The sequence below is a fragment of the Nycticebus coucang genome, chromosome 6, assembly GCF_027406575.1.
Source record: "Nycticebus coucang isolate mNycCou1 chromosome 6, mNycCou1.pri, whole genome shotgun sequence".
NCBI lineage: Eukaryota > Metazoa > Chordata > Mammalia > Primates > Lorisidae > Nycticebus > Nycticebus coucang.
Genome location: NC_069785.1, coordinates 54,097,687 through 54,123,282, shown reverse-complemented (window position 1 = coordinate 54,123,282; position 25,596 = coordinate 54,097,687). Strand labels below are relative to the sequence as shown.

The window sequence follows — 25,596 nt, the reverse complement described above, 5'->3', positions numbered from 1 at the left end:
TGCTCAGGCCAGTCTCAAACTCCTTGCCTAAAGCAGTCCTCCCATCTCAGCTTCCCAGAGTGCTGGAATACCAGGCTTGAGCCACTGTGCCTGGCCCATTTGCATTTCTTTTTAATGTCATCATTTAAAATTGTTATATGGAGCCATCTTGCCTTTCATCTTTAAAGGCTGTACCATAAGTTGATCTTTCTAACTTTTAATTAGGAAATTCAGGGTACAATTTTATGTGTGGTTTTAAGGCAAGTCACAGATCTCTGACAAACAGATGTAAAGTAATATGATTGATTGTAAATGTTTTCCTTAGATACACATGTTTGAGAATTTTGGATCAGTCACATCCCATTCTACCTTGGGGTAGAATCAGATTAAATAAATTTAAAGTGCGCTTTGAATGATTTTTCCTCCTTGATTCTTTTGATCTCCCAAAAAAGTAGTTATCAAAGACTATGTAACAGTGCAAATTGGAAAGTGATTCATGATCATTTTTAAAATGGTTCTGTTGACTAAGCACCCGTATCACAGTGGTTACTGCACTAGCCACATAACACCCAAGCTGGCGGGTTCGAGCCCATCCCGGGTCAGCTTAACAACAATGACAACTGCAGCAAAAAATAGCCAGATATTGTGGTGGGTGCCTGTAGTCCCAGCGACTTGGGAGGCTGAGGCAAGAGAATCGCTTAAGCCCAGAAGTTGGAGATTGCTGTGAGCTGTTACAGCTGTTACAACAGGTAACAGCTGTTACCTGTTTTTTTTAGGCTCTGTCTAAAAAAAACAACAACAAAAAAATTTGGGGTGGCACCTATGGCTCAAGGAATAGGATGCCAGCCCCATATACTGGAGGTGGTGGGTTCAAACTGGCCCCAGCCAAAAACAGCAAAAAAAAAAAAAAATTGAATGGTTTTGTTTTCTTATTCAATATCTGTTTATCTTTGAACATGTCTTCTATATTTACACTCAATTTTAGAATATTCATTTTCAGGGACATTTTAGAGCTTGTTCATGTTTTGTTTTGTTTTTTCATTGCCTCATGGAATGATGGAGAAGGACCTTCTTACATATACTCACTTTATAAATTTACATGGTTTGAATTCTTGTATATTGACCTGCATACAATACATTTTGTTTTAAGGTCACATGTACGCAGATTATATTAATAAAATAATTAAAAAACTATTCCCAGAAAATTGAGAGGAAGCCACGTCTCAATGAAAAGTTAGGTTTTGCCAGAACTGTAGATGATTTGCAAGGCCCCATCTAAATAAATTCAAATATCCTCATTACACTGAGGAAAGCACAGGCTGGGAGGAGACATTTGTTCACTGCTAATTTATAAACTGTGTCCTTGCCGCAGGCCCCACTTTCCTTTTCTGGGAAGTGTGAGGGCTGGTGTAGCTAATTGGCTTGCTATTTGGGCCATGAGGGTAGATGTGACTGAGTCTGGCAGTTCGTCCTCAGCTGTTCACCAGCTCAGGTCTCCCTTCATCTCTTTTCTGTTGTAGACTTCTAGTCAGATTTTGTCTTTGAGAAAAAGTGGAGGCAGTAGAGGGAGACCTGCAACTAAAATGGAGTTTGAAAACCATAGATCCACACACTTACCAGATTCTGTTACGGGGTGAGAATTTCAAAAAGGAGTCTTTTATTAATTAACTGAGGGGCTGTCTCAGCAAAGTCTAAAGCAGACTAAGTGAGAGAACACTGAGGGGTCTGAAGTTGGGGTTTTTCTAGTCTGAAAGTTGGCAAAGGGCCAGACAGGTAGGCTGAAAGTTAGCGATTAGAAGCAAAAAGCGAGCATGGGGTCACGATGACCCCTTTTATAGAAACGAACCTTGCAATTTAGTGGATTAGCAGATAGATAACATAAAGGTCACATCAAGCAGATCTGGCAATTAACGAATAAGTAAAACAATTTGTCACAGCCCTTAGCTTGTTAAACGTCATCGTGATAGTACTTGGCTCACTAGTTCTTACCTTGTTCTGCTCTGGCCCGATCTGGACCCATCTAAGAGTAATGGTACTTGGCATCATTTCATTTACTTCTTTTCCTCCTCCCTCCTACCCGGGGGTGGTGTGAGGCCGTCGGGAGGCCGCGGCATCCATCTTGTGGGGTGATGAGGCAACTGGCACCCATCTCGATTCCAAGCTCTGTGTGGCCAGGGCCTATCCTTCCTGTTCAGCCACACACACCCTGGTGCCCAGCATGGGCCAGCCTGTGGAAGGTGCCCAGGACATGTTTGCTGAGTCACTCGGGTCTCTTTTGGCTCTAACTTTGAATGATTCTCCCAGCCAAGTGGTGGTGGAGCCAGGATCAAGGCAGGTGTAGTGATTCTTGGTCTAATCCCTCCAACTTTGACCCATCGATCTGCCTACATCAAGAGGTGTGGGAGATCCAAAGTAGAGCTGTTTCCTGGACTAAGAAGCCACTGTCACTGTCCCACCCAATCCTTGATTTACTAAAGAATTATAGACACCTGCCCAAAGATTCTCCTGCTATTAGAGGTATGTATCTGTTCCTAAGGGCTCAAGTGCTTGTGTGTAAGGTCCTTAGCCTCTGTGAACTTGAGCTTCCTCATCTGTTTAAATGGATAAAGCCTGTGTCTGTCACCCAGGAGACAAACAATCAGTGGTGGATTTTGGTAACATATGTTGAAACCTTAAACAATCTCTTTGACTCAGCAGTTCCACTAGTTCAGTGGTTCTCAACCTTCCTATTTCCATGTTGTTACAAATGGAAAAAAGGGGTCGCGACTCACAGGTTGAGAACTGCTGCACTAGTTGGAATTTAGCTAAGAGATGTTGCAGTGCACAGGCAGCCCTGGGACAAAGTAAGTGCCCACCAGTGGGAGATTTAGAGATTATGGTAAATCTATATAGTGATGAAAAATGATGGATAATCATATTTGACATGTCTTTCCATGTCTTTATATCCATAAGTATCAGGTAAAAGGTAGGTCCCCAAAATTGTATGTAGCATATAACCTGCTTATAGCATATACACTTGTGTGCACATATGCAGAGGAAAGCCTGGAATGGTGCACACCAAAGGATGAGCATGATTGGGCTAAGCAGATTGTAAGTGATCAGGGTTTATGTTTTCTGATTTTTTTTTTAGAGAGAGAAGTATCACTGTGTTGTCCCAAGCTAGAATGCTGTGACATCATAGCTCACAGCAACCTCAAACTCCTGGGCTCAAGCAATCCTCTTGCCTCAGCCTCCCAAGTAGCTGGGACTACAGGTGCCGGCCATAATGCCTGGCTAGTTTTTCTATTTCTAGTAGAGATGGTGTCTCGCTCTTGCTCAGGCTGGTCTTAATCTCCTGAGCTCATGACCACCTGCCTCGGCCTCCCAGAGTCCTAGGATTACAGATGTGAGCCACCACGCCTGCCCTATTTTCTGATTATTTTTAATGGGCATGCCTTTACTTCTATAATTATATGAATAGGAATCAAGACAAAACCCCATCCCTGTTCATAAGTCCCCCTTTCTCACTCCCATTCTCTCCTAGTCTAAATGTGGTCTCTAGTTTTCAGGTTGTCTATTTCAAAAGCTCCCGTTCTCTCCAGATCATGTTGTTTCCAGTCTTTAGTCCTCGGCACCTGTTCTCCAAATCTGCATTTGTTATTCTTGGCCTGCCAGGTGCCTGATAGGTACATGAATCTGCTTTCCCAGTTAAACCTCAGAACATCCCCCGTGGATTGGGTCATTGTCTTCCATTTTCCTGAAAAATAAATAAAAATAGATATTAAGAAGCTAGCTTCCCACCTCCCCTTCTCCCCTTCCCCCCTCCCCCCAACTCCTCTACATGCTTGAAAACCAGGCTCCGGTGACATCGCCTCTAATGGCCACATTTGCCAGCAGAGTCTGCCAGTTTGTCCTTGTCATAGGTGACACCTTCTGTTAGCAACCATCACACTGCACTGTAGTCTTTCCCTCGGTGCTGGTCTGTCTGCCCTCCAGACCATGAGCTCAGTAAGAGCAGGGACTATCTTATTCTTTCCTGTGCCCAGTCCCTGGCACAGTACTTGGCACATAGTAGGGGTTCTGGAAATATCATTCAAGCAGTAAATATTTACTGGACTACACATCCAGTTCTGTCCCTCCTTGGAGTTCCAGCCATGGGTTTCTGATTCTGATTCCCCTTGACTGAAGCAGCATCAAAAATATTCAGCAGTTCAAGCTTCATGGGATCCAGTTGAGCAGGGAGGCCCCTGTGGTGGACATCTACTTCCTGAACACGGGAAGGAGAGCATCCGGAGTAGGCCCCATTGAAGCAGCTTCCAGCTGTTCCTAGCACATCTTGGAAGGACCACAGAGAAGTATGGAGTAGCAGATGGGTTTGCCAAAGAAAGGAGAGTCTCCTAACTGGTTTCCCTCCATCAGCACGTCTTCCAGACCACAGCCAGAGATGGCCATAAAAAGGCAGAGCTGACTGTGTGCCTGTGATGACAGCAGGCTGCTGTCACGGAGGGATAATGAGCTCCACTACGAGTGCACAGTGCCACTACTCGCCAGTACCCCTCACCCTTCACATTCTGCTATGATCAGGTAGCTTATACCATCCCTAAAAAATGCTTGTTTGTTTTATACTTTTAGGCTTTTGCTTTTGCCATTTCCTTAACTTAATGTGCTCACTTAGCGGCCCCCTTTCATCTGACTCCATCTTATTTATCCCTTAGATAAAGCTCCAATATCAGCACCAAAAGCCCAGTACAACGCCTCTCCCTCTGGGGCAGAAGCTCTCTGTGACCAGGTCACATGTTGCATTGAAATTATCCTTGTGGTGCCAACTGTTCCTCTGACTCTGAACTCCAGGGGGACAGGGACAGACTCTCATACCTCTGGGTGGTCCCAGAGCCTTGCATGTACTGAAATGGGATCATTTGGGAAGCACTTAAGCTGTCTTTAAATGATGTACAAGTCTGTGCATAGTAAAGGCCAAGTCCAGGTTGTACAGGGGACAGATGAGAGCCAACAAGAGGGAAGAGGAAGTTTGAAAAAATCCCGAGAGTGAGCTCCTTGGGTCAGGAAATAGGTTAAATGTGATTCTTATATTTCCCACCCTCAGTGTTACTTGATGAGTTGCTTAGCAGCTGAAGTCAAGATTGTGGATTAGGGGTAGGGACAGGTACAGAAAAGAAGCATGACAGTTTTGTTGGCTCACCAGAACATCTGCTTAGGATTGCTGCACTTGGATGAAATTTAATAAGTACTAAGCATTTCACTTATTTTATGATTAAATATTCCCAAGTACCCACTGTCTGCCAAGCCAGAGGATATCATAGCTGACTCTTACCCCATGTTCTCTTTGTGCCAGGCTTGACTAGTCCCCATAACCCACGAGGGAAGAGGGGTGGCAAGAAGGGAAATGACTTGCTCGAGGTTGTGGCAGAGCCAGGCTTCATCCCAAGTAGCCCAGTCCAGAGACTGGATTCCTAACAGCTCTGCTGCAGTTACGGCTCTGTGGAAGAGTGAACTCCACCCCTGTCCTCCTGAGGCTAGTGGAATTACTTAACAGGCTACCATGATATTCTAGCGAATTCTTGTTATAGAAGCCAGCTGATTATATTCATCTTTTTTTAAAAAAAAAAGTCAAATTCTGGATGGATGATCCAGCAAAAGGCAAAGGAAGAAACCCACATCTGCCCTGAACTGAGCACAAATAATATGCAGAACATATGCAGATATTTCCAGATTTTTCTTTCTGATATTTAATTTTTTAAAAAAAATTCTTTAATTCGATGAGCATGAGATTTGGCAGATAGAAATGGGATTGAGTGGGTTGGGGATGAATCTATATGTGGGAAGAGATAGAACATTGAGGAAAAATAATTAATAGTTGGGACATGTTCAAGTTCATATTATGTAAGAGGGTCCCATTTTCGTTGGGTGAATCATCATTTTTTTAAGAGACATTGAAACACTTTGTTACCCTAATGCTGAATTGGGGAAAGCAGCAATAATATTGATGTGAAGTTTCAAAGTAAATATTAAATAGAATATATTCCAACTCTGAGCTGATAGAGGCTTGTATCATTCTTATGATAAGAATTCGTAAAATTCAGACGGGTTTTAAATTCCATTCAGTATGTTTTTGTAAGGAATGTACCTGTAAAAGGCTAATGTGCTATTTGTGGCAACTAATAATGCAATGTAGTAGGAGAGGCAGCGGCATAATAATTGCACATTCACGTAGTACGTTATAGCAATTCTGTATTTTTACAGTTTGGGTCTTCACAAAGACTTTTAGCTCATGCACAACTTTGTTCTTTCATCACAAGAAATGGGGCAAGTGAAAGGAACCCAGACTTCTTGGAGAAGTGGCTGATTCCAGGGAAAGGGCAGGGAAAGATTGCAGGAGAGGCCTAGAAAGAGCAGTGCTCTGCTCAGAGTGTGATGGGGCATGCCACAGGGTCACGCCGGGAGCCTGCTTGGTGGGGGTCCTGCTGGGACCTGGGGTGCTCTGAGGATCAAAGTACAGGATAACTGTAATGGATTATAGCCTATGGAGTAAAATAGTCCACACTGCTATCCATAAATGAATAAATAAATAACTGAGAGAGGAAGAAATGCTCTTCCTTATATTAGAAAACCAGCTAACAAGCCCAGAAAGAATGGTGGATTGAGAAAAGTCACCACAGGTCAACCATCATGACAATAAGTGGGTCAGACCAGAGTCATTAAAGGATGTTACAATAAGGTATTAAATTTGAGGAGTGATGGTATATAGATAGCCTCAGGATACGTTCCTAACAAGGTACTTTTTCATTACAAAAGGTAAAGTAGTAACACTCCAGGGAAGAAACCTGGCAGGTGCCACCTTAACCATATGATCAGACTTAACACTAGGAGGAGCAGGACTGAGGGACCACGTGTGCCCCAGACAGGACACGTTGGCAAGAGCTCAGCATCTGTCTCTGGAGTTCCTGACAAACGTGCCTTCCCCAAACCTAGTCTTTAGGAAGCATTAGACCAAACCAAATCAGGGAACAAAATAACTAAGCACTAAAAACATGACATTTCAATGCTGCACATGATCTTGGATTTTCTTTTGCTGTGAAAGATATTATTTGGATAATGGGTATGTAGATGAGACAGTCATGTTGTTTTAGCATTAATTTCCTGTCATTTTTTTAAACACCAACAAAGCAAAGGCAACTCAATGCTAATTTTCTGATTTTGATCATTACACTGTGGTTATTAAGAGTCTTTGTTTTAAGGAAATATACACTGATGTGTTTAGGGGGCAGCAAAGGCAGGACGGGACGGAGGATTTCCCTAGAAGGAGCGCCGTTGTCAGGCACTCAGACCACACAGTTGGCCCCCCTTGGCTCAGGCTTCCAGGTGAAAGGAGGTGATCACTGCCCTGTCAAGCTTCAGCAGCTCCCTGGGAAGGAGTGAGGAACAGCAACCTTGCGTCTCTCCACCATGCGTCTCTGTGTTCAGACACCAGCTTGGCCCACGCTGTTCTCCTCACCTAGAATGCCCTCTCCCTCCTCCCCTGCCTGGAGAAAGGCTGCTGTGAGGTTTAGAGGAAGGAGAAGTTAGGAGCCTCGGTCACTCCCCAGCCATTAACCACAGGGAGAGGCCACAAGAGCTGCAGACAGCTTCCTCAGCTGCCTGGTGTAGGGCCTGGGCTAGCCGATATCTGCAGTCCTCAAGCCACTTCCTATGAACTTGTCCCTGTCTTAGACTCACCAGTCTCAGCCTCTCTAGAAGCCCCTGGAAAGGTCTTCCTTGGCCTCAAAAAGGAGCTGCTGTTCCAGTCCCTGCGAGGTTGATTTTCAGAGGTCCTTCCTTATATAGGTGGTACCTGGGTGGATCACATGTACAAATTTTTAGGACATTGCCTGGATGTCTGTGGACACCGTGTTTTCCGGCACCTTCTCGGGTATACAGCTTGCTGGCAGCTTACTTGGCAGTGCCCTCCTTAATTTGTTCCTGCAGCGTGTATGTGAAGCATCTGCTGTGTCCCAGGCCTGTGGTAGGTGCAGGGGACGGTTAGAGACTACTGGCAAGCAGCAGGGTGCACTGTCTGGCCCTGACAGGCACGTTTTCGTAAAGTAACTAGAAAGCAGTAGTAAAAGCTCAGAAGCCCCAACCTGGCTTCCAGTTAGTTGCATTAACTTGTGTTAGCCAGATAACCTCTGTGAGCCTCAGTCTCCTCGCCTGTTAAATGGGGACAGCCGTCTCACTCTGTCAGCCTCACTGCCTGCCTCTCAGAGCTGTGGCCTTGGATGGGACGAGTCTGTGAGCTGCTTTATGAATAGGAGGTGGGCTTGTCAATTCTTCAACACATATAAATGAAGTGCTTTGAAAAACGTAGGGTCTTAAATACAAGAGGAGAAAGACAGTGTTGTCTCTACGCTCCCTGATCACACACCAAAGAGTGTTGCTGGGATGTGATAGAAAAGGTCAAAGAACCCAGCTGTGGCACAGAGGAGGCCTGGGGCTGCCTCTCTCCAGGGAGTGGGGCTTGCTGTGCCAGCACGTGGCTCAGAACTGGGTCCTCAGTGATGAACTTGACTGTGGCATTGTCCTTCCAGTACACCAGGTGGCAGAGCGGGTAGAGGCCCTGGGGCAGTTTGTCATGAAGACCAGAAGGACCCTCAAAGGCCACGGGAACAAAGTCCTGTGCATGGACTGGTGCAAAGACAAGAGGAGGATCGTGAGCTCGTCCCAGGTACGTCGCGCCTGCTGTGTGATGGTGAGCAGGTTCTCAGGATTCCGGCTCAGGGGGAGAGAGACCTGTTTCTTTCAGAAAGCCCTTTATGATCTTTATGACTTGGCTCATTCTCCAGAAGACAACTATTTCGTGTAAAGATTCTCTTGCACACTATAGAACTCACTAATTTGGGTAGACTTAAAGTGGGTAATAGTTAAAATGTTGTAGGCCATGCTGGACTTAGTTGATGAACCATTCAAATTAATTTCTTCACGAACACATTTCAAGGTGTTATTTGTGATTGAAACCATTTTTAAAGTAGTCTCTTGTTTTTCTAATCAAGGGCATAAGATTCCATCACTGGCTTTTTTCAGTTTAAGGAGTATAGCAATTCTTATGTCTTAAAGAACAAATTTAAGATATGTATCTTCTCCAAGTATAATGTTTTCGTTCATTTTATATAGTTTACGTAGTTTATTTCACATATTAGTTATCTATATTACCCCCAAACTTAGCAGTTTAAAACAAAAGGTTTTGATTATGTCAGATGGTTTCTGAAATAATAAGTGTTCAGGATGGGCTTAGCTGGGTAGTGCTGGCTCAGGGTCTGTCAGGGTCTCTCGGGAGGTTGCTGGGAAGATGTTGCTTAGGCTGTGGTTATCTGACAACTTGACTAGGCAGAGACTCACTTCCAAGATGCCTCGCCCACCACGGCTCTTAGCCGGAGGCCCCAGTTCCTTGCTGTGTGGGTCTTCCCATAGGACAGCTCATGATACAGTAGCTGACCCTCCTCCAGAGCAGGAGGGGTTCCAAGAGAGGGAGACAGAGGCAGAGCCACACCGTATTTCAAGCCAGTCCTTCTGTCATATTCACACAAAACAACCCCGGTGTAATGAGGAAGGAGGCTGTACAAAAGTGACTGTCAAGAGGCCAGGTGACTGGGAACTCACTTGGAGGCTGGCTCCCACAGCTTAGTACTTTTGTTGTCTATTTTTATTTTGCATGTATTAAACTTAAAACTGTACACTGAAGCTACGTAAGATAACACTAAAAATCTTATTGTTATGACCGGTGTAGATTCCTCTCCAGCCCTTGCCTTCTGCACAGCTTTTTCAAGAGGGATGATTTTCTTTTTAAGAACTCTTATGAGTAAAAGCTATACATATTCTAATCCACAAGCTATAACATCGAAGTCAACACTGCATTTGATAGGACCATGTTCATAAAGCTCCTGGATTACCTGCAAATCTAGGATGTCACATTAAACTTGCTTTTTTCTGTGTTTGAAATTAATGTATCATCTATGTACTGTACTGTACTACCATAAGAAAACCCTGGAAAATAGAACAAAGAAAACATTTTTACTCTGACAGCCATCATGACATTTTAGAGCATTTCTGGGCTTTCTGTTTCAAGAGCTGGTTTTTACACAGTGGCTATCCAGACACATGTTGCTGCCTGGCCTTCTTGACTCCTTAAACCCTTACAAGGTGTGCTTCGTGTTCGGGTTGCTGTCATTCACATGCTGCTAGAAAGACGTGGGTGTGGGGAGGAGGCTGGAAAACAGAAGACTCTGGAAAAGACTTTGACTCATCAGCAGCCTTCTCCCTTAAAAGGCAGGAGATACATTCCCCTTACCACAGGTCTGCGGGTGGAGGCACATTCTCTCCAGGTATGGAGGCCCCTGGCATGGAAACCAGAGCTCACGGATGGGGCCTACATCTGATCTAATGAGACAGCAGAGTGCACAGTGGGCAGGCTATGGGGACAGGCGGTGGAGGAAGCTGCTAAAGTGGGCACTGAGCAAGCAGGGCTCTGGTGAAGGCTCCTTGGGGTGCAGGCATGGAGCCCCTGCTCTGCTGTCTGCGCTAGAGGCTACCAGATCTGCCCCACACATCATGTTTGGCTGTGTGGTCAGAAATTAGGCCAGAATTACCAATGTGCTTAGAGATCTTGGAAGGCCCCAAAGCACATTAGAAGCAGACATTGCTTCTGCCCCTAAGTGCTGCTTTCCAGCCTGATCTCTGACCACCACCACCACCCGCACCTCATTCACCAGATTTGGCTCCAAATGCCAGTGAGGCTGCAGGTGTGCCATCCCTGAGGCTCTGCGTGCTGGAGGAAGTCGTTCATCCATCCTCTTCCACTGTCTGCCTGGAGACATCCATGCCACAGTCTGGGCAGGTGACTGCTGTGTACAATCAGGGCTCATGTGGGTTTACCCCGGGGGTCTGTATTACAGACAGATGACACTGTGGTCACTGCCCACACTGTGGTTACAAGGAAAGTGGCAGTGTTGTCTCTGGCATCACCAGCTAGGCACTCACCCTGGCAGGGGGGTTCTTTCCTTACTCAGCAGCTGCCCACAGGAATCCTCACTATCACAGGTGCGGGTTGTATCTTGTTCTTAGTGTGGGGTAAGATGTGAGAGTGGGGAGCTGCAACTCTGTGAGCACCAGGCAGAGTTAGACCGATCTTGGGCCCACAGAATGGGGGCTGGGGGTGCAGGCAGGCAGCGCTGCAGGGAACATGGACTCCAAGGCATGTGGCAGCGAGGCCCAGGAGGTAGGGATGGTGTGGGAGAAGGAGACTTATTTACCTATCAGCTACTTAAAGGTAATGTCAGGTTTAACTCTTCCTGTGTAATTTTTTGACATTTAGGGTATGTTGGGGGATGATAATGTACAATTAGTGGCTGGTTTATATATGGTAACAAAAGTTTCTGACTGTTGCTCCCTGTAGTCGTATCTGTACAAGGAGGGTAAGGTCCAAAACTGATCTTTAGCTGGGCTAGAAGGTTCTACTCCTCCCATGCTTATTTCCCCTTTTTTGTAGAGAGGTTTGAGCACCGGATTATCTGGGTGCATACTCTGGCCCTCCACTTCGTGCTGCCCAGCTGGACACGGCTCTGATGAGGAGTTCTCAGTGGTTATCTGTAAGAACTTGTGACCACCCTGAACTGTTTACTCTTCTCCCCACAGGATGGGAAGGTGATTGTGTGGGACTCCTTCACCACGAACAAGGTGAGGCGTCTGGTTTCTAAAGGTGCTCTGGCCCCATTGCCTAGCCCTGTCCCCATTCCCCTCCACACACCCCTGCAGGTGGTTGCCCTGCCTCTCGGGATAGGAACCCCAGGAAAGCCCACCCGAGTTGGAGTGGCTCAACTAGCCCACCGCAGCATCCGTTCCTCTCTCCCGCTCTGAGAAGGGCAGGCGGGGCTGCCGTAGAGGGTGCTGGTCTCGAGGCTGGAAGTGTGTCATGTTCACGCACCCAACTGCATGCCTTATTTTTCTTCCAAGCGATGATAGGAGGTGCCTATGATAGGAGAATTCTCAGTTCTCTCTCCCCTCTCTGTCTTTGACCAGACTCCAGAGCACATGATAGGTGGAGAAGATGAGGCTACAGTGGGGTTGAACTGAAACGTGCCTTAGTGCCTCTTGTGAGTCTGACCTGGGCACACACAGCTCAAGCTAGATCTACATATAGAGTCTTAACTCACGATAAAGGCCAGAACCTACCTGTAGGTGCACCTGCGGCCGGCACTGCGTTGGCATTTACAGTAAGGTGTGCTAGATACGGATTTCAGTATTTATTTAGAGTCTTCCTTTTTACTACATAAAAAAAAAAAAAGAACTCTATATCTATCTCAGAGGGAATAGCACCCACACTGTGCTTGTTGAATGTGTTTAAAAAATGTCATGGGAGACAGCTGCTCTGTGACCTGGTCAGGTGAGGGGCCAGAACCGTTTTGCAGAGTAGAGTCCCTGATAGGCCTGTAGGGAATAATAAAAATAACAGTGGGCATAGGCTTTCCACCTGCTTCCCTGGAAGCCTCTGCCTCTCCTAGAACACCTCAGTGTCTCCTGGATGTGTGGGTCACTTGCTTCTGTTTATACCCTGGTGTGGCATAGAACACGGGGAGCCGGGGCTGCCGCTTGTGCCTGTCACAGGACATGCAGCCATTCTTCGTGAGCAGAGGGGCCAGAGATGTCCTGTGCCACGTGCTACTTCAGCTCATTCTGTGGAGGGGAGTAGATCATTCTTAGCATCTGAAAGGCTGCAGACTGGGAGTGACAACAGAATTTCGGAAGGCAGTATTGGGTTTGTGTTTCCCCACAGAAACACAGAGAAACATAATAGAAAAGACGAGCCCACTTGAATGTCCATTGGAAATCACCTAGTCCCAGCCCCCTACTCCACAGATGGAGAACGAGGGCCAGGTAGGACAGGTGGCCCCCGCTGGCATGGGGTCCACAGCTTGCTGGTGTCGGAACCAGGGCTGGGACCCATGTCTGCCCTGGAAATAAGACCACAGACTCAGATGTTTTTGAACTGTGGCTTTTGTCGTTTGCTTATCAGCATGCAGGCGAATGTGGGTGACTCAGCCACCGGCCAGAAGCCAGGGGCTGTTACGCTCAGTTCTTAGTCCTTCCAGTTCACAGGTTCCGTTCTATCCATGAGCACCATCCAGGGTCCTACTTCCTGCACCCCCATTCATACCTTCCCAGAAATGGTTTAGGACCTATAGCAGACAGAGGCTCTTGTATCCTCACAAGTAAACAAATGTATACATATAAAAAGACATTCCAAATTATATTTTGAAAATGAAACTCAGAAAAAACAAGATAAAGTATATATAATTAAAATGGGATTGGAATATATCTTTCAAAGAAAAAGAATCCCAATACTCAGGCAGATGAACAAAGGAAGTATAACATTAAGAAACAAGTAGACAGGTGGGGTGGCTCCTGCCTGTAATCCCAGCTTTTCAGGAGACTGAGGCAGGAGGATCACTTGAGGTCAGCTGTTTGAGGCTAGTCTGGGCAACATAGCAAGACCCCAACTCTACAAAAACTAGAAAAATTATCCAGGTAGGGTGGCATGCCCCTATAGTCTCAGTTACTCAGGGGGTTAAGGCAGGAGGATTACTTAAGCCCAAAAGCTGAAGGCTGCAGTGAACTGTGATAACACAATTGCATTTCAGCCTCAAAAAATAAATAAATAAATAAATTATGCTAGTGGAGCTTTTTTGTTTATTTGTTTGTTTTTTGAGGCAGAGTCTCATTCTCTTGCTCAGCCTAAACTGCCATGGCGTCGGCCTAGCTCACAGCAACCTCAAAACTCCTGGACTCACGCAATACTCCTGCTTCAGCCTCCCAAGTAGCTGGGACTACAGGTGCCTCCCCAACAATCCTTGGCTAATTTTTAAATTTTTAATAGAGACAGGGTCTCGCTGTTGCTCAGACTGGTCTGGAGTTCATGAGCTCAGGCGATCTGCCTGCGTTGGCCTCTCAGAGTGCTAGGATCATAGGCGTGGGCCCCTGTGCTCAGCACCTAGTTAAGGTTTTTAACTTACATAGAATAGAACATAAAGTTTGCTTGATTGGATTATGAGGGGACTGAGTCCCCTCATCGGTTTCAAGCCAGTCTTTATCCCACACCACTTCCCTCTGAAGCTATAGTATGATTTAATAGGAACTGTGGTGATTTTATTTTGTAAAAATTAAATGTTAATGGCCAAGCATAGTGACTCATATCTATAATCCCAGCAACTCAGGAGGCTGAGGCAAGAGGATCAGTTGAACCCTGGAGTTTGAAGTCAATCTGGGCAGCATAGTATGACCCCATTTCTAAAAGAAAAAAAAAAGTTTAATGCTAAGACCTTGTGTAGAGGTACCTGTCACCTGATCTGTGAACGGTACACGCTTTGTTTCAGGAGCACGCGGTCACTATGCCCTGCACATGGGTGATGGCGTGTGCGTATGCACCATCAGGATGTGCCATTGCTTGTGGGTAAGTGGCGGCTACATCGGCATTTCAGTTTTCCTGTCAGCCATAAAACACTGACAAAGTATATTGGCAAAGACAGGAAAATAAGCAGGAACTTGTGTTGTTATGGAATTTTTGTTAATTTTCTCATATATGATAATGATGCAGTGGCTGTATAGGAAAATATTCTGATTTCTAGGAGGTATGAATGTGCATGTTAAAGTACTTACAAGTAAAATGTCATGTCTGCAGTTTGCAGTCAACGTGTTACATCTGTGAAAGGAGGTGAAGGAATCTAGGCGTCCGTTGTACCATTTTTCAACATTATAATAGGTTTCAAAATCTTCAAAGTAAAAGTTGGAGAAAAAATTATAATATATGAGACTGCCAAACAAAACAAATTTTACGACTTGATGTTAACCTTTGATAACGTCTTTCTTTCCATGCTAGCGGTTTGGATAATAAGTGTTCTGTGTATCCACTGACATTTGACAAGAATGAAAACATGGCTGCCAAGAAGAAGTCTGTTGCTATGCACACCAACTACCTGTCGGCCTGCAGCTTCACCAACTCCGACATGCAGGTCAGTGAGCAGCCAGTGTTAGGTGGAGAGCAGGAAAGAGGAGCTACAGGAAGGGAAGCTTTGTGTTCCAGCAGTTTTTTCTGTTGTTTCTCATTGGTTATTATTACTATTTTCATAAAATCAGAAATGGGAAAATTGGGACGCCTGATTGTTGATAAGCCATATTGAAAAATTCTCCTGGGGGAGGGGATAAAAAAAATTCTCCTCCAGTTGAATTAGTGGGAATGGGAACAGAGCAGGGAACATTCTGGGGTGGAAATTACTGTGTCCTAAGTGGCAGAGCTTCAGAGTTGCATGTTTTACACATCTCGCTGTACATACTTTCCAGTTCTATTTTAACAAATGCAAAAAGAAAATGCTTCAGGTATATGGGCTCTACTTTGAATAAACCCCAGGGGCAACAATACAACTTTTTAACACTTTGACTAAATTTACTTTAGCAAGTTGGGAAAGCATTCCATAATTTTTCTTTTCTTTTTTTGAGATAGAGTCTCACTCTGTTGCCCTGGGTACAGTGCCGTGGCATCATAGCTCACAGCAGTCCTCTTGCCTCAGTCTCTGAGTAGCTGGGACTACAGGCGTGCACCACCAGGTTTGGCTAGTTTTTCTATTTTTAATAAAAATGCAGTCTCGCTCTTGCTCAGGCTGGTCTTGAACTCTTGAACTCCAGCAATCGACCCACCTTGGTCTCCTAGAGAACTAGGAATATAGGCGTGAGCCACCATGCCTGACCCCTAGTTTTTCTTATTCACGCCTATTCAGCAAACCTTCTTGGCATCTACCACGCACACTGCCAGATACCACCTGGGTCTGGGGCTGCAAGCTCATCTTTGCCCACAAGGACCTTCACCAAAGCCTGTGATGATTGGACAGTGGGGAAAGCCGGGGGAGCTCTGAGTGGGAGAGGGGAGGGGGTGTCACAAAACTTAAATGCTGTCAGTGAAGAGGAGGAAGGTACAGTGTGAGGGAGAGGTGGGCAGGGCACTCTGATGCCTTGGCCAGACCTTGTAGGCAGCAGGAGCCATTGCAGGGATGAGTCAGATTTGTTTGTTGGTTTGATGAGTCAGGTTTGTTTTAAGGAGCTGACTGATGTCAGGAGGGGAGGAGAGGCTGGAGGCCAAGTGGTTGGGTAATTGTTCAGTCACTGACAGCAGGGATGTTGAGGCTGAGTGCCCTCAGTTTGCACCTGTTGTTTGAGCCCACCCAGGAGTCTTGCAGACCTGTTCAGTAAGGGGTGCTGTGGCCACAATCAGACATCCTTGGGCCTGAGGGGCAGCCAAAGCACCAGAGAGCATTCAGTCTGGATAAAGGGAGCCTCCAAAGTATACAGGAACAGTAGGTGGTCAGCCATGTGAAGTCCTTCCAGTAGAGAACCATCTGCCTGGCCGTACGTGTGGGGCAGAGGGTGAGGAAGGACTTGCTGTCTAATGAGCAGCTGGCCCTCCACAGGGGCAGCCTGGGACGCAGAGCAGGGTGAAGGTCAGACTGCAACATCAGGTGCTGGCTCCTCTGGTCCCGCTGGTGATCCGAAACAAGGTTTGGATTTCCGTGTGCTTCCCTTCCTCGCCTGGAGATGAGGGTGGTAATACATCCTCCTACATAAGGTTTCCTGAGGACTGAATGAGGTGATTGATGTCAAGTAGTACAGTCGCTGGTAAACATTAATAAATGAATGTTAGCTCTTTTATATTATTAATATTAACACAAAGCTTCATGGACAGTTCAGGTGCTCAGCCTGGTTTGGGCACTGCTGAACCTCAAGCTTTCTTCCAGTCCTAGAATTGAGGATGATAAATTAAAAACGGCTAGTATGAGTCTATGGTACTGAACTTATCAATTTCCTGCATTCCGGGACAAATGAGTGACAATGTGCTAGGGGTTCCGTTTACTGCATTTCTCTGAATAAATGTTTGGTCTTTAAAATTTATTTTTACTTACCCTATAGTAGAAGATCATAAAAATATAAAACAATAAAGTCTTTATTAAGAATTTACTTTTTCACTTTTAAAGATTCTTCATTTCTTTGATGGAAGAGTAGGGTATGAAAATTTTCCAACCTTAAAAAGAAAGACTGGGGTCATCGTTTAAAGCAGAGTGCTTGTAACTGATGAGACAAAAAAAGACTGTAAATTATGGACCCTTTGTTAGGATAGGAAGGAGCACCCAGCAGTGGAGAGTGAGGGATTACAGCATGTTACAGAACACTGGCCCCAAAGGAAGACTCGGTTCAAGTCTTGTGTGTTCACGAGCTGCTTTTAGCCGCCCAAGCCATCTTGTTGGGTGTATATAGGCCTGAGGGACAGCAAGGCTGAAGGGATTCCCAAGACAGCCAGCAGAGGCATGCCAGGATGGAGCAGATTCCCCGCCTTATAATCTATTCCCTCCTTACAGGATAAAAGAGGAGATTCTTTGTATGTTCTGGGCCTAACATGCCACAAAAGGGAAGGAGAAGGGGCAGGGAGGGAAAGCAGGAGAGCTCTTTGCCATTACCTGGACACTGGAGGTGTAGTGTGACCAGTGTGTTGCGTGACCCGAGACGCGAACAAACAGCAGCTTTGCCGTGGGTGTAAACTCGCTCCTGTAATTATTAAGTTAAGAAACAGACTACACAAGATGAGATGGCGTGTAGCAAAGATCTTTATTTAGGGGTTTGATTTTATACCTTTCTAGTCACGTACACACTTAATCTATTATCTATTAGTTTCACCATTACCTCAATTTACCTATCTGAAATCAACTAAAAAGGAAATATCCTGTTACCACATCAACATAATCACTTTTGCAGTAAACATCTTCTTCTAAACACTGACTAATCTCCGGGCAGGTGTGTAAACAAAATCATAAAGAAGAAAGTAGCCACAGGGGAACCGAGTTAATGGAAAAATATCTTCAAGCATTCACTCAGTTTACTCAGTCTGAAGTAATGACTGTGTCTTCTCCTCAGGGCAGAGCACCTATAGACCTCTGACAATATACAGTGTGTGCATTGGGTGCTGGCAGCCTTTTAAGGCCTGGCTCCTGTTTTATTTCTCAGCCATCAGTAATTGCCACCCAGAGATGGCTTTCTGTTGTGGACACTTAAACACTGAAAGTGCCACTTCCTCACAGCCTTATCACCTTGCCCAGGCCCTGCAGGGCAGCAGGAAGGTGGGGAGTAGAGACACTGTTCCATCTAGGCCCCCACTCCAGATCTCCACCCCTGCTGCTCAGTACGAGCTGGCTGCAGGGCTCTGTGGTGCAGTCTGCTGAGTCCCCACTGCCCTTCTCCCAGCCCCAGGAGGGCTTGCTCAGCCAGAGCCCACGCCTACACTCACTAGCAGTGACAAAAATTCAAACTCCAGCTCTGCCTCATACTGGCCATCCGTTGTACAGAGGCTCAAGAGTTTCCCACTAAAATACACTTTTGTTCTTCTCAGTCTCCTGTGCAGAAGCTTCCATAGCTCCTGCCTTTAGGCAGAGTCCCCACCCTGTGAAGGGCTCACCCTTCATTCAGTGCAGACCACACCTTCTCCTGGAGCGCCCACCCTTTCCTTCCCTTCACCTGGTGGCTCTCACTCATCCTGGAAGACCAGCTCAGATATTGCCACACTGGGTTTGGGGCCCCTCCCATTAGCTTACCTGGATCCCAGCACTTCTCACGCTGTCCCATTAATCCTTTTTTGCAGATGTCAACTCCCCAAGCGACCACCAGAAAAACTTTCAGTCAAGCAAAGCTAAGTTATTAGATCTCCGCAGTGAAGGAGAACCTCAGCTTGGCAGAATCTTAGTAGTGTCTCACGATGGAGGGATTTTGGAAGGGTATTTGTGGATTTCAGGGTCTAGGCTGGATGATTTTAAGGTGGGTTTTGCAAAGCAGGCAGGAAACAGGTTTATGACATCATAGTTTTGGATTGGTGAGCCAGTGGGGTAAGGATCTTGATGAGACCCTGGGCGAGCCAGCTGTTAGTCTTGATAAGCAAGTCGTCAAGTTGCTTTGCAGTCTTTTCTTCCAGGAGCCAGTATTTCTATAGCAGGCAGCTAGGTTATTTTTACTTGGTCTCAGTATTATTTAACATAGTAACCGGAGAGTTTGCCAGGTCCAAGAATTGTTTAACACAGCAACAGGGGATTACATAAAAAATTACATTGGTTTCATTCTTACTGTCAAACCTGTTAAATAGACTTCCAGGACAACAGAGACCAAGGCACAAACTTTCTGCAAACCCTGAGCCTTAGCAGAGTGCCTGCACTCGGTCAGCACAGAGCAAACGTATGTTGAATCTGCGCATGGCATGAGTGTCCTCCAGCACCCATCAGTGGCCCTGGGGAGCCTCTGGGCAGCACCCATCACTGGCCCACCCTGCTCTGGGGAGAAGCGATAGGAAAATGTGCCTCGCATGCTGCTCAGACCCCTGATGCTCCAAGTGTGGTCCAGGGACCAGCATCAGCATCAGACTCTCAGCCTCCCCACTGCGGCCTCTTTGTACTAGTGAGCAGCCCAGTGATGTGTGTGCACATTGTTGTCTGAGAAGCACTTTTGGTCTCTGTGCGGCACTGCGAGCTGCTGAGGCTCTCTCTGGTCAGACACCCAAAGAGCACTCACTACGTGCGAGGCTGGTGCAAAGTCCTGTGGCGAGGACACCATCAGAGGTGTCCATGGTGAGGATGCCAGGATTCCAGCTCTAGAGGAGGGCAGAGATAGAAACACAACTCAAGGACTGAGAGAGTGTTGAAAAAGACACTCTGGGAGTGGGAGCAGTGGCTCACCTGTAATTCTGGCACTGTGAGAGCCCGAGGCAGGTGGATCACTTGAGCTCAGAAATTCGAGACCAGCTTGAGCAAGAGCGAGACCCCGTCTTTACTAAAAATAGGAAAACTAGCAGATGTCTTAGAGGGCTCCTAGAGTCTGAGCTACTTGGGAGGTTGAGGCAAGAGGATCACCTGAGCCCAAGAGTTTGAAGTTGGTGTGAGCTGTGATGCCACAGCACTCTACCTTGGGAAACAGAGTGAGACTTTTGTCTCGAAAAAATAGACACTTTTGTCTTCTTGGTAAAAGAGAAATATTTCTGTGCTTGAATCCAGATATAGTGAGATGTGTGTCCACGTGTGTGTTTAAGGAGCCAACTTCTCCCTGTGGAACATTAAGTCGACCAGAGGATTGACTCCCCCCAACAGAAGCAATAACCACAGCCACCCTCTTCCTGTCCTTTTCTGTGGGCAGATCCTGACAGCAAGTGGGGACGGCACGTGCGCCCTGTGGGATGTTGAAAGCGGACAGCTGCTGCAGAGCTTCCATGGACACGGGGCTGATGTCCTGTGCTTGGACCTGGCCCCCTCGGAAACCGGAAACACCTTCGTGTCTGGGGTAAAGACCCAAGGAACATCTCTAGGGGTCCTTTGTCCACTAAGGGGGCCTATGGTGGCAGTTCTTGCCCATTCATGGGACTAGACCGGACATTTCCCTGGAAGGGGTACAAGATTGTGCTTGCTCCCCACCACACGCTCTGTAGAGTGGCTATGCGGGCTCCATGCCTCGAGCGGGCGTTTGGTTGGCTCCATGCCTCGAACGTGCTATGCTGGCTCCATGCCTCAAACACTCACTGTCAAATGACTTTCACTGCTGTGAGACAGGAGGCCCTCTGCTCCAAGCCGCTCACACCTCAGTCCTAGGAGTCAGGCTGGGGCTGTGTGACCTCTAATTGGCAGGGACCCTGGTTTTCTTCTAGAGCATGTGGCTATTTGTATGTGTTGTGCCTTTGTATTATTTCTCCTCAACTGCACTGTGTGTTGTTTTTTTTGGGGGGGGGCGGGTTTGTAGTTTTTGGCCAGGGCTGGGTTTGAACCCGTCACCTCCAGCATACAGGGCCGGTGGTGCCCTACTCCTTTGAGTCACAGGAGCCGCCCAGCGCTGTGTGTTCTTTAATTACTGATAGTATCCTAGATTTGATTGTCTCCCAGAGCACTAAACTTCATCCAGTTCAATGTCCTCTAAAGATGTGAAGATGCTCCTGACTTCTCTGCCTGTATCTCAGCAAAGACACTGAGAGCTGAAGCCCCGGCAGGTCCTCGCACATGCCACTTCATCCCACCCTTTGCTTTGAGTTGGAACCAGCAATGTGGACACCAGTTTTAAGCCATTACTTTTTGACTGTTGAAGCCATTCCACTTGATTGTTGAGAGTATGTTACACTGCCTGAGCTTGGTGACGGGAATTCATCAAAATGCTCTTAGAACCTTGATCATATAATTTGGGAAATCTCAACATTTATGATTCTCTGGGTTGTGTTAGTAACCCGAAGGGAGTGTTTACTTTTTTAGGTGCTGAGGCAGGCCCTGGGTTTGCCCATTGCCCACCCAGCGTGCTGCTGAGGGTAGAAGGGGCCCGGGGCACCTGGTGGTCTGCCATTGCTGAGAGCTGCCCCATGCACCTCAGACAAAGCCAGGACACTTGGCTGCTCAGACTTGGGACCACAGCCTATTCATTAGTGTCCCAGCCAGAGAGGTCCCACTGTGCACTAGTGTCTGCCAGCCTTGTCCTCCAGACCTCAGAAGACAGGAGTAAAGAGAGAAAGACAGGGAAAAAGAAGAGAAGGGCAGTGCCCCAGAGGCAGGGGAGGAGGGGCTCTGGAGGGTCTGCCTCCACTCAGAAATGTGCCAACAAAGAAAACATGCTGAAGGGAGCAGCTGGGCACCATCTCTTGCTCCCTCTCATCCCAGGACCTAGTTCCAGCCTTCTAAGGGTCCATTGGCTGAGGAAAGTGGCCTTCGTTTAGTAAAGCTAGTCTCAGAAAGGTGTGTTGTCAGCCATTTGCTAACAAGAAATAAATGAATAAATGCTCTCTGTTATATTACTGGGACTCATACCTGGTCTAGAGACATTCCTTGTAGCAGCCATAAATCTGGGTCATTTATATTTGCAGGGATGTGACAAGAAAGCCATGGTTTGGGACATGCGCTCCGGCCAGTGTGTGCAGGCCTTTGAAACACACGAATCTGACATCAACAGTGTCAGGTCAGTGAGTAACACACACTTGTTACTTCCCTGCTGTGGGGCATTACGTGGCCTTGGGCAGTCTTAGCCCAGGATCCACCTCCTGTGCTTAGCTGAGGGAGGCCTCCCCAGCAGAAGGGCTGATTTGTGATAGAACTAAACAGTGCTCCAGATCTGATGGGGGAATTTTAATCTAATTGCACTAGGGACAGTTGATACCCTCCTTAAATCGAATTAGTATTTCTCATCCATTCATTCAATATTTATTGAGCATATATGTGCTAGATATTGTTCTGGGAACTGGGAAGACAATGATGAACAAGATAGACAATATCTTTACTCATCTAGAGAAGAAATACTATACAAAACACAAATATAAATATAATTTAATACTGATAAGCACTATGAAAAAAGTAAAATAGGGAGGTGTGATGGGATGGGTTATTTCTTAAGCAGAGGTCAAGGATGGTCACTCAGAGAAGGTGACATTTAAATTGAGGCCAGAAGGATGAAAGAGCCAGGCTTGCACAGAGTTGAGAGGAGAACACAGCTGGCCACTAGAGAGTTTTGAGTTGTGGGGGTGACTAACATGATCATGTTTTGCCTTTAAAAAATCACTCTGGCTGTATCAGGAATAGATTATAAGGGAGCAAGAATGGAAGTCACAGCAGCCAATTAGAAGGTTGTTATATGAGTTCAAAAAAGAAATGATGTTGGCTGGAACTAAAGAACACACAGTAGAGACAGTAATGTCAGGAAGTATGAAGAGATATTTTACCTACCTGCAAGTTAACAAGTTAGGCTGCCATAGCTCAGAGATGCTGCAAGAAGTCATGAAACTTCTGGGTCAGAAATAAAGAACAGCTTATTACGCATAGCAGTGGCAATAGCCAGAGTATTCGCATGTTTGTGCATGTTACTTGAGCCCTAATTCCACAGGGTAACATGAAAAGGGCCAAGTGACGCCTGCAAATGAAAAAGGGTGTATTGTAAAGGAAGAACCCTGAGCTTCAGGAACGCAAATTTTTTATCAGGGGCAGTAAGCAGTGACCCATTTACTAAGACAGGGAAGACTAGAGGGGGTGTAGGACGGAGGTAGTTTTTGCACATGGGTTCAGGAGATTTGGGGGGACTAGTTAAGTTTGATGACTATTATATATCCCAGCAGGAATGTCAAGGGGGTAGCAGGATCTATGAATTGGATCCAAGAAAGAGGTCAGGACTTGGCTTGTATGGAAGATGGCACTTGGAGACCAGATATAAAGTGTCTGCATTATACTTAGAATCCCCAAGAATCTTCATTATATTTAGTGAGAAAACACTACACTTGTTCCTCTTAAAGCAAGAACAAAATAAGGACACTTAATTTAGTAACCCCTGGCCTCAACTATGGGATAAGAAAAAAGACTATCACTTTTCTAAATGTGCAGTAATTACCTAGAAAAATCAAAGGAGTTCAATTTGGAAATTACTATAGATGATAAATTAGTAAGATGCAAGATGGAAGATAAAGTTACAAAACTCAAATTTCAATCCCTATATGTCCGTAAAGCACACAGTTGTTTCTTAATATCTGTGGGGGGATTGGACCTCCTGCAGATACCAAAATCCACGGATGCTCAAGTCCTTAATTTAAAATGCTGTAGTATTTGCATATAACCTCTGCACATCCTCCTGTATACTTAAATCACCTCTAGATTACTTGTAATACCTAATACAATGCAAATGCTATGTAAATAGTTGTTAATACTGCCTTGTTTTTGGAATAATGACAAGAAGAAAAGCCTGTACGTGTTCAGTACAGATGCAGCAATCCATGTTTTCAAAATATTTTTGATTTGCCGTTCATTGAATCCATAGATGCACAACCTGTTGTTATGAAGGACAGATACACAGCTTTAAAATGTACATTCTCTCACCCTCTTCGTTTGATGTCCGTTAGACCATCAATCTCAACTTAGGCCCGCAGCCACAGCCGAGCTAGAAGAAAGATGGCGGCAGCCGTGCGACAGGATTTGGCCCAGCTCATGAATTCGAGCGGCTCTCATAAAGATCTGGCTGGAAAGTATCGTCAGATCCTGGAAAAAGCTATTCAACTATCTGGAGCAGATCAACTAGAAGCTTTGAAAGCTTTTGTGGAAGCAATGGTAAATGAGAATGTCAGTCTCGTGATCTCTCGACAGTTGCTCACTGATTTCTGCACACATCTCCCTAACCTGCCTGATAGCACAGCCAAAGAAATTTATCACTTCACCTTGGAAAAGATCCAGCCTAGAGTCATTTCATTTGAGGAACAGGTTGCTTCCATAAGACAGCATCTTGCATCCATATATGAAAAAGAAGAAGATTGGAGAAATGCAGCCCAAGTGTTGGTGGGAATTCCTTTGGAAACAGGACAAAAACAGTACAATGTAGATTATAAGCTGGAGACTTACCTGAAGATTGCTAGGCTATATTTGGAAGATGATGATCCAGTCCAGGCAGAGGCTTATATAAATCGAGCATCATTGCTTCAGAATGAATCAACCAATGAACAATTACAGATACATTATAAGGTATGCTATGCACGTGTTCTTGATTATAGAAGAAAATTCATTGAAGCTGCACAAAGGTACAATGAGCTCTCTTACAAGACAATAGTCCATGAGAGTGAAAGACTAGAGGCCTTAAAACATGCTTTGCACTGTACCATCTTAGCATCAGCAGGACAGCAGCGTTCTCGGATGCTAGCTACTCTTTTTAAGGATGAAAGGTGCCAGCAACTTGCTGCTTATGGGATCCTAGAAAAAATGTACCTAGACAGGATCATCAGGGGAAATCAACTTCAAGAATTTGCTGCCATGCTGATGCCGCACCAGAAAGCAACTACAGCTGATGGTTCCAGCATCTTGGACAGAGCTGTTATTGAACACAATTTGTTGTCTGCAAGCAAATTATATAATAATATTACCTTTGAAGAACTTGGAGCTCTTTTAGAGATCCCGGCAGCTAAGGCAGAAAAGATAGCATCTCAAATGATAACAGAAGGACGTATGAATGGATTTATTGACCAGATTGATGGAATAGTTCATTTTGAAACACGAGAAGCCCTGCCAACATGGGACAAGCAGATCCAATCCCTGTGTTTCCAAGTGAATAATCTTTTAGAGAAAATCAGTCAAACAGCACCAGAATGGACAGCACAAGCCATGGAAGCCCAGATGGCTCAGTGAATCCTTGCAGAACTTCTGTGCACACTATGTTTTTTTCCCATGTTGTGCAGATTTATTTCACTCTCTCCAAAGCGTTTGCACCATATATTTCAATCCCTTTTATGCTGGACTCCATTTGAAGAAGACATTATTAAAGCAGGAAGTACAAGCATTTAAAATACCTAGTTCCCATATATGCAGGGTCTCTGCGTATTAAGCTGTCTCAGATGTTTTGAAAGCTTTTTCTTTAAACAGAGTAGGTAAGATATCTGTGGCTAAAAAGTTTGGAATTTGTGATAACTTTGTAGTCATATAAAACTTAAGTGCTTTGTGCCTCTCCAAATGTGGTTATTCTAATAAATAGAGAAATGAGCCAAGAAAAAAAAAAAAAAAAAAAATCTCAACTTAGACTTCCCTCTCTCCA

General features: G+C 45.6%; 2 protein-coding genes across 2 annotated transcripts in view; both read left to right on the top strand.

Moving 5' to 3' along the window:
• Positions 1-25,596, top strand: part of GNB5 (G protein subunit beta 5) — a 42,962-nt gene that overhangs the window by 8,511 nt on the left and 8,855 nt on the right. Inside the window, exons 2-7 of the mRNA XM_053594073.1 lie at positions 8,541-8,677; positions 11,641-11,682; positions 14,376-14,452; positions 14,879-15,011; positions 20,212-20,355; positions 21,911-22,002. Of these exons, the coding sequence (XP_053450048.1) occupies positions 8,541-8,677; positions 11,641-11,682; positions 14,376-14,452; positions 14,879-15,011; positions 20,212-20,355; positions 21,911-22,002 (625 nt within the window). The remainder of the gene's footprint in view (positions 1-8,540; positions 8,678-11,640; positions 11,683-14,375; positions 14,453-14,878; positions 15,012-20,211; positions 20,356-21,910; positions 22,003-25,596) is intronic.
• Positions 23,950-25,549, top strand: LOC128587733 (COP9 signalosome complex subunit 4-like). Its single transcript, XM_053594072.1, has 2 exons — positions 23,950-24,974; positions 25,048-25,549. The coding sequence occupies exons 1-2, from the start codon at positions 23,973-23,975 to the stop codon at positions 25,114-25,116; spliced, it is 1,071 nt and encodes a 356-aa protein (XP_053450047.1). The 5' UTR covers positions 23,950-23,972; the 3' UTR covers positions 25,117-25,549.

Coding starts and splice junctions, on each gene's coding strand:
- LOC128587733 (XM_053594072.1), top strand. CDS start 23,973: ATGGCGGCAGCCGTGCGACAGGATTTGGCCCAGCTCATGAATTCGAGC. Junction 24,975..25,047: donor TAGAGATCCCGGCAGCTAAG/GCAGAAAAGATA, acceptor TTGATGGAATAG/TTCATTTTGAAACACGAGAA.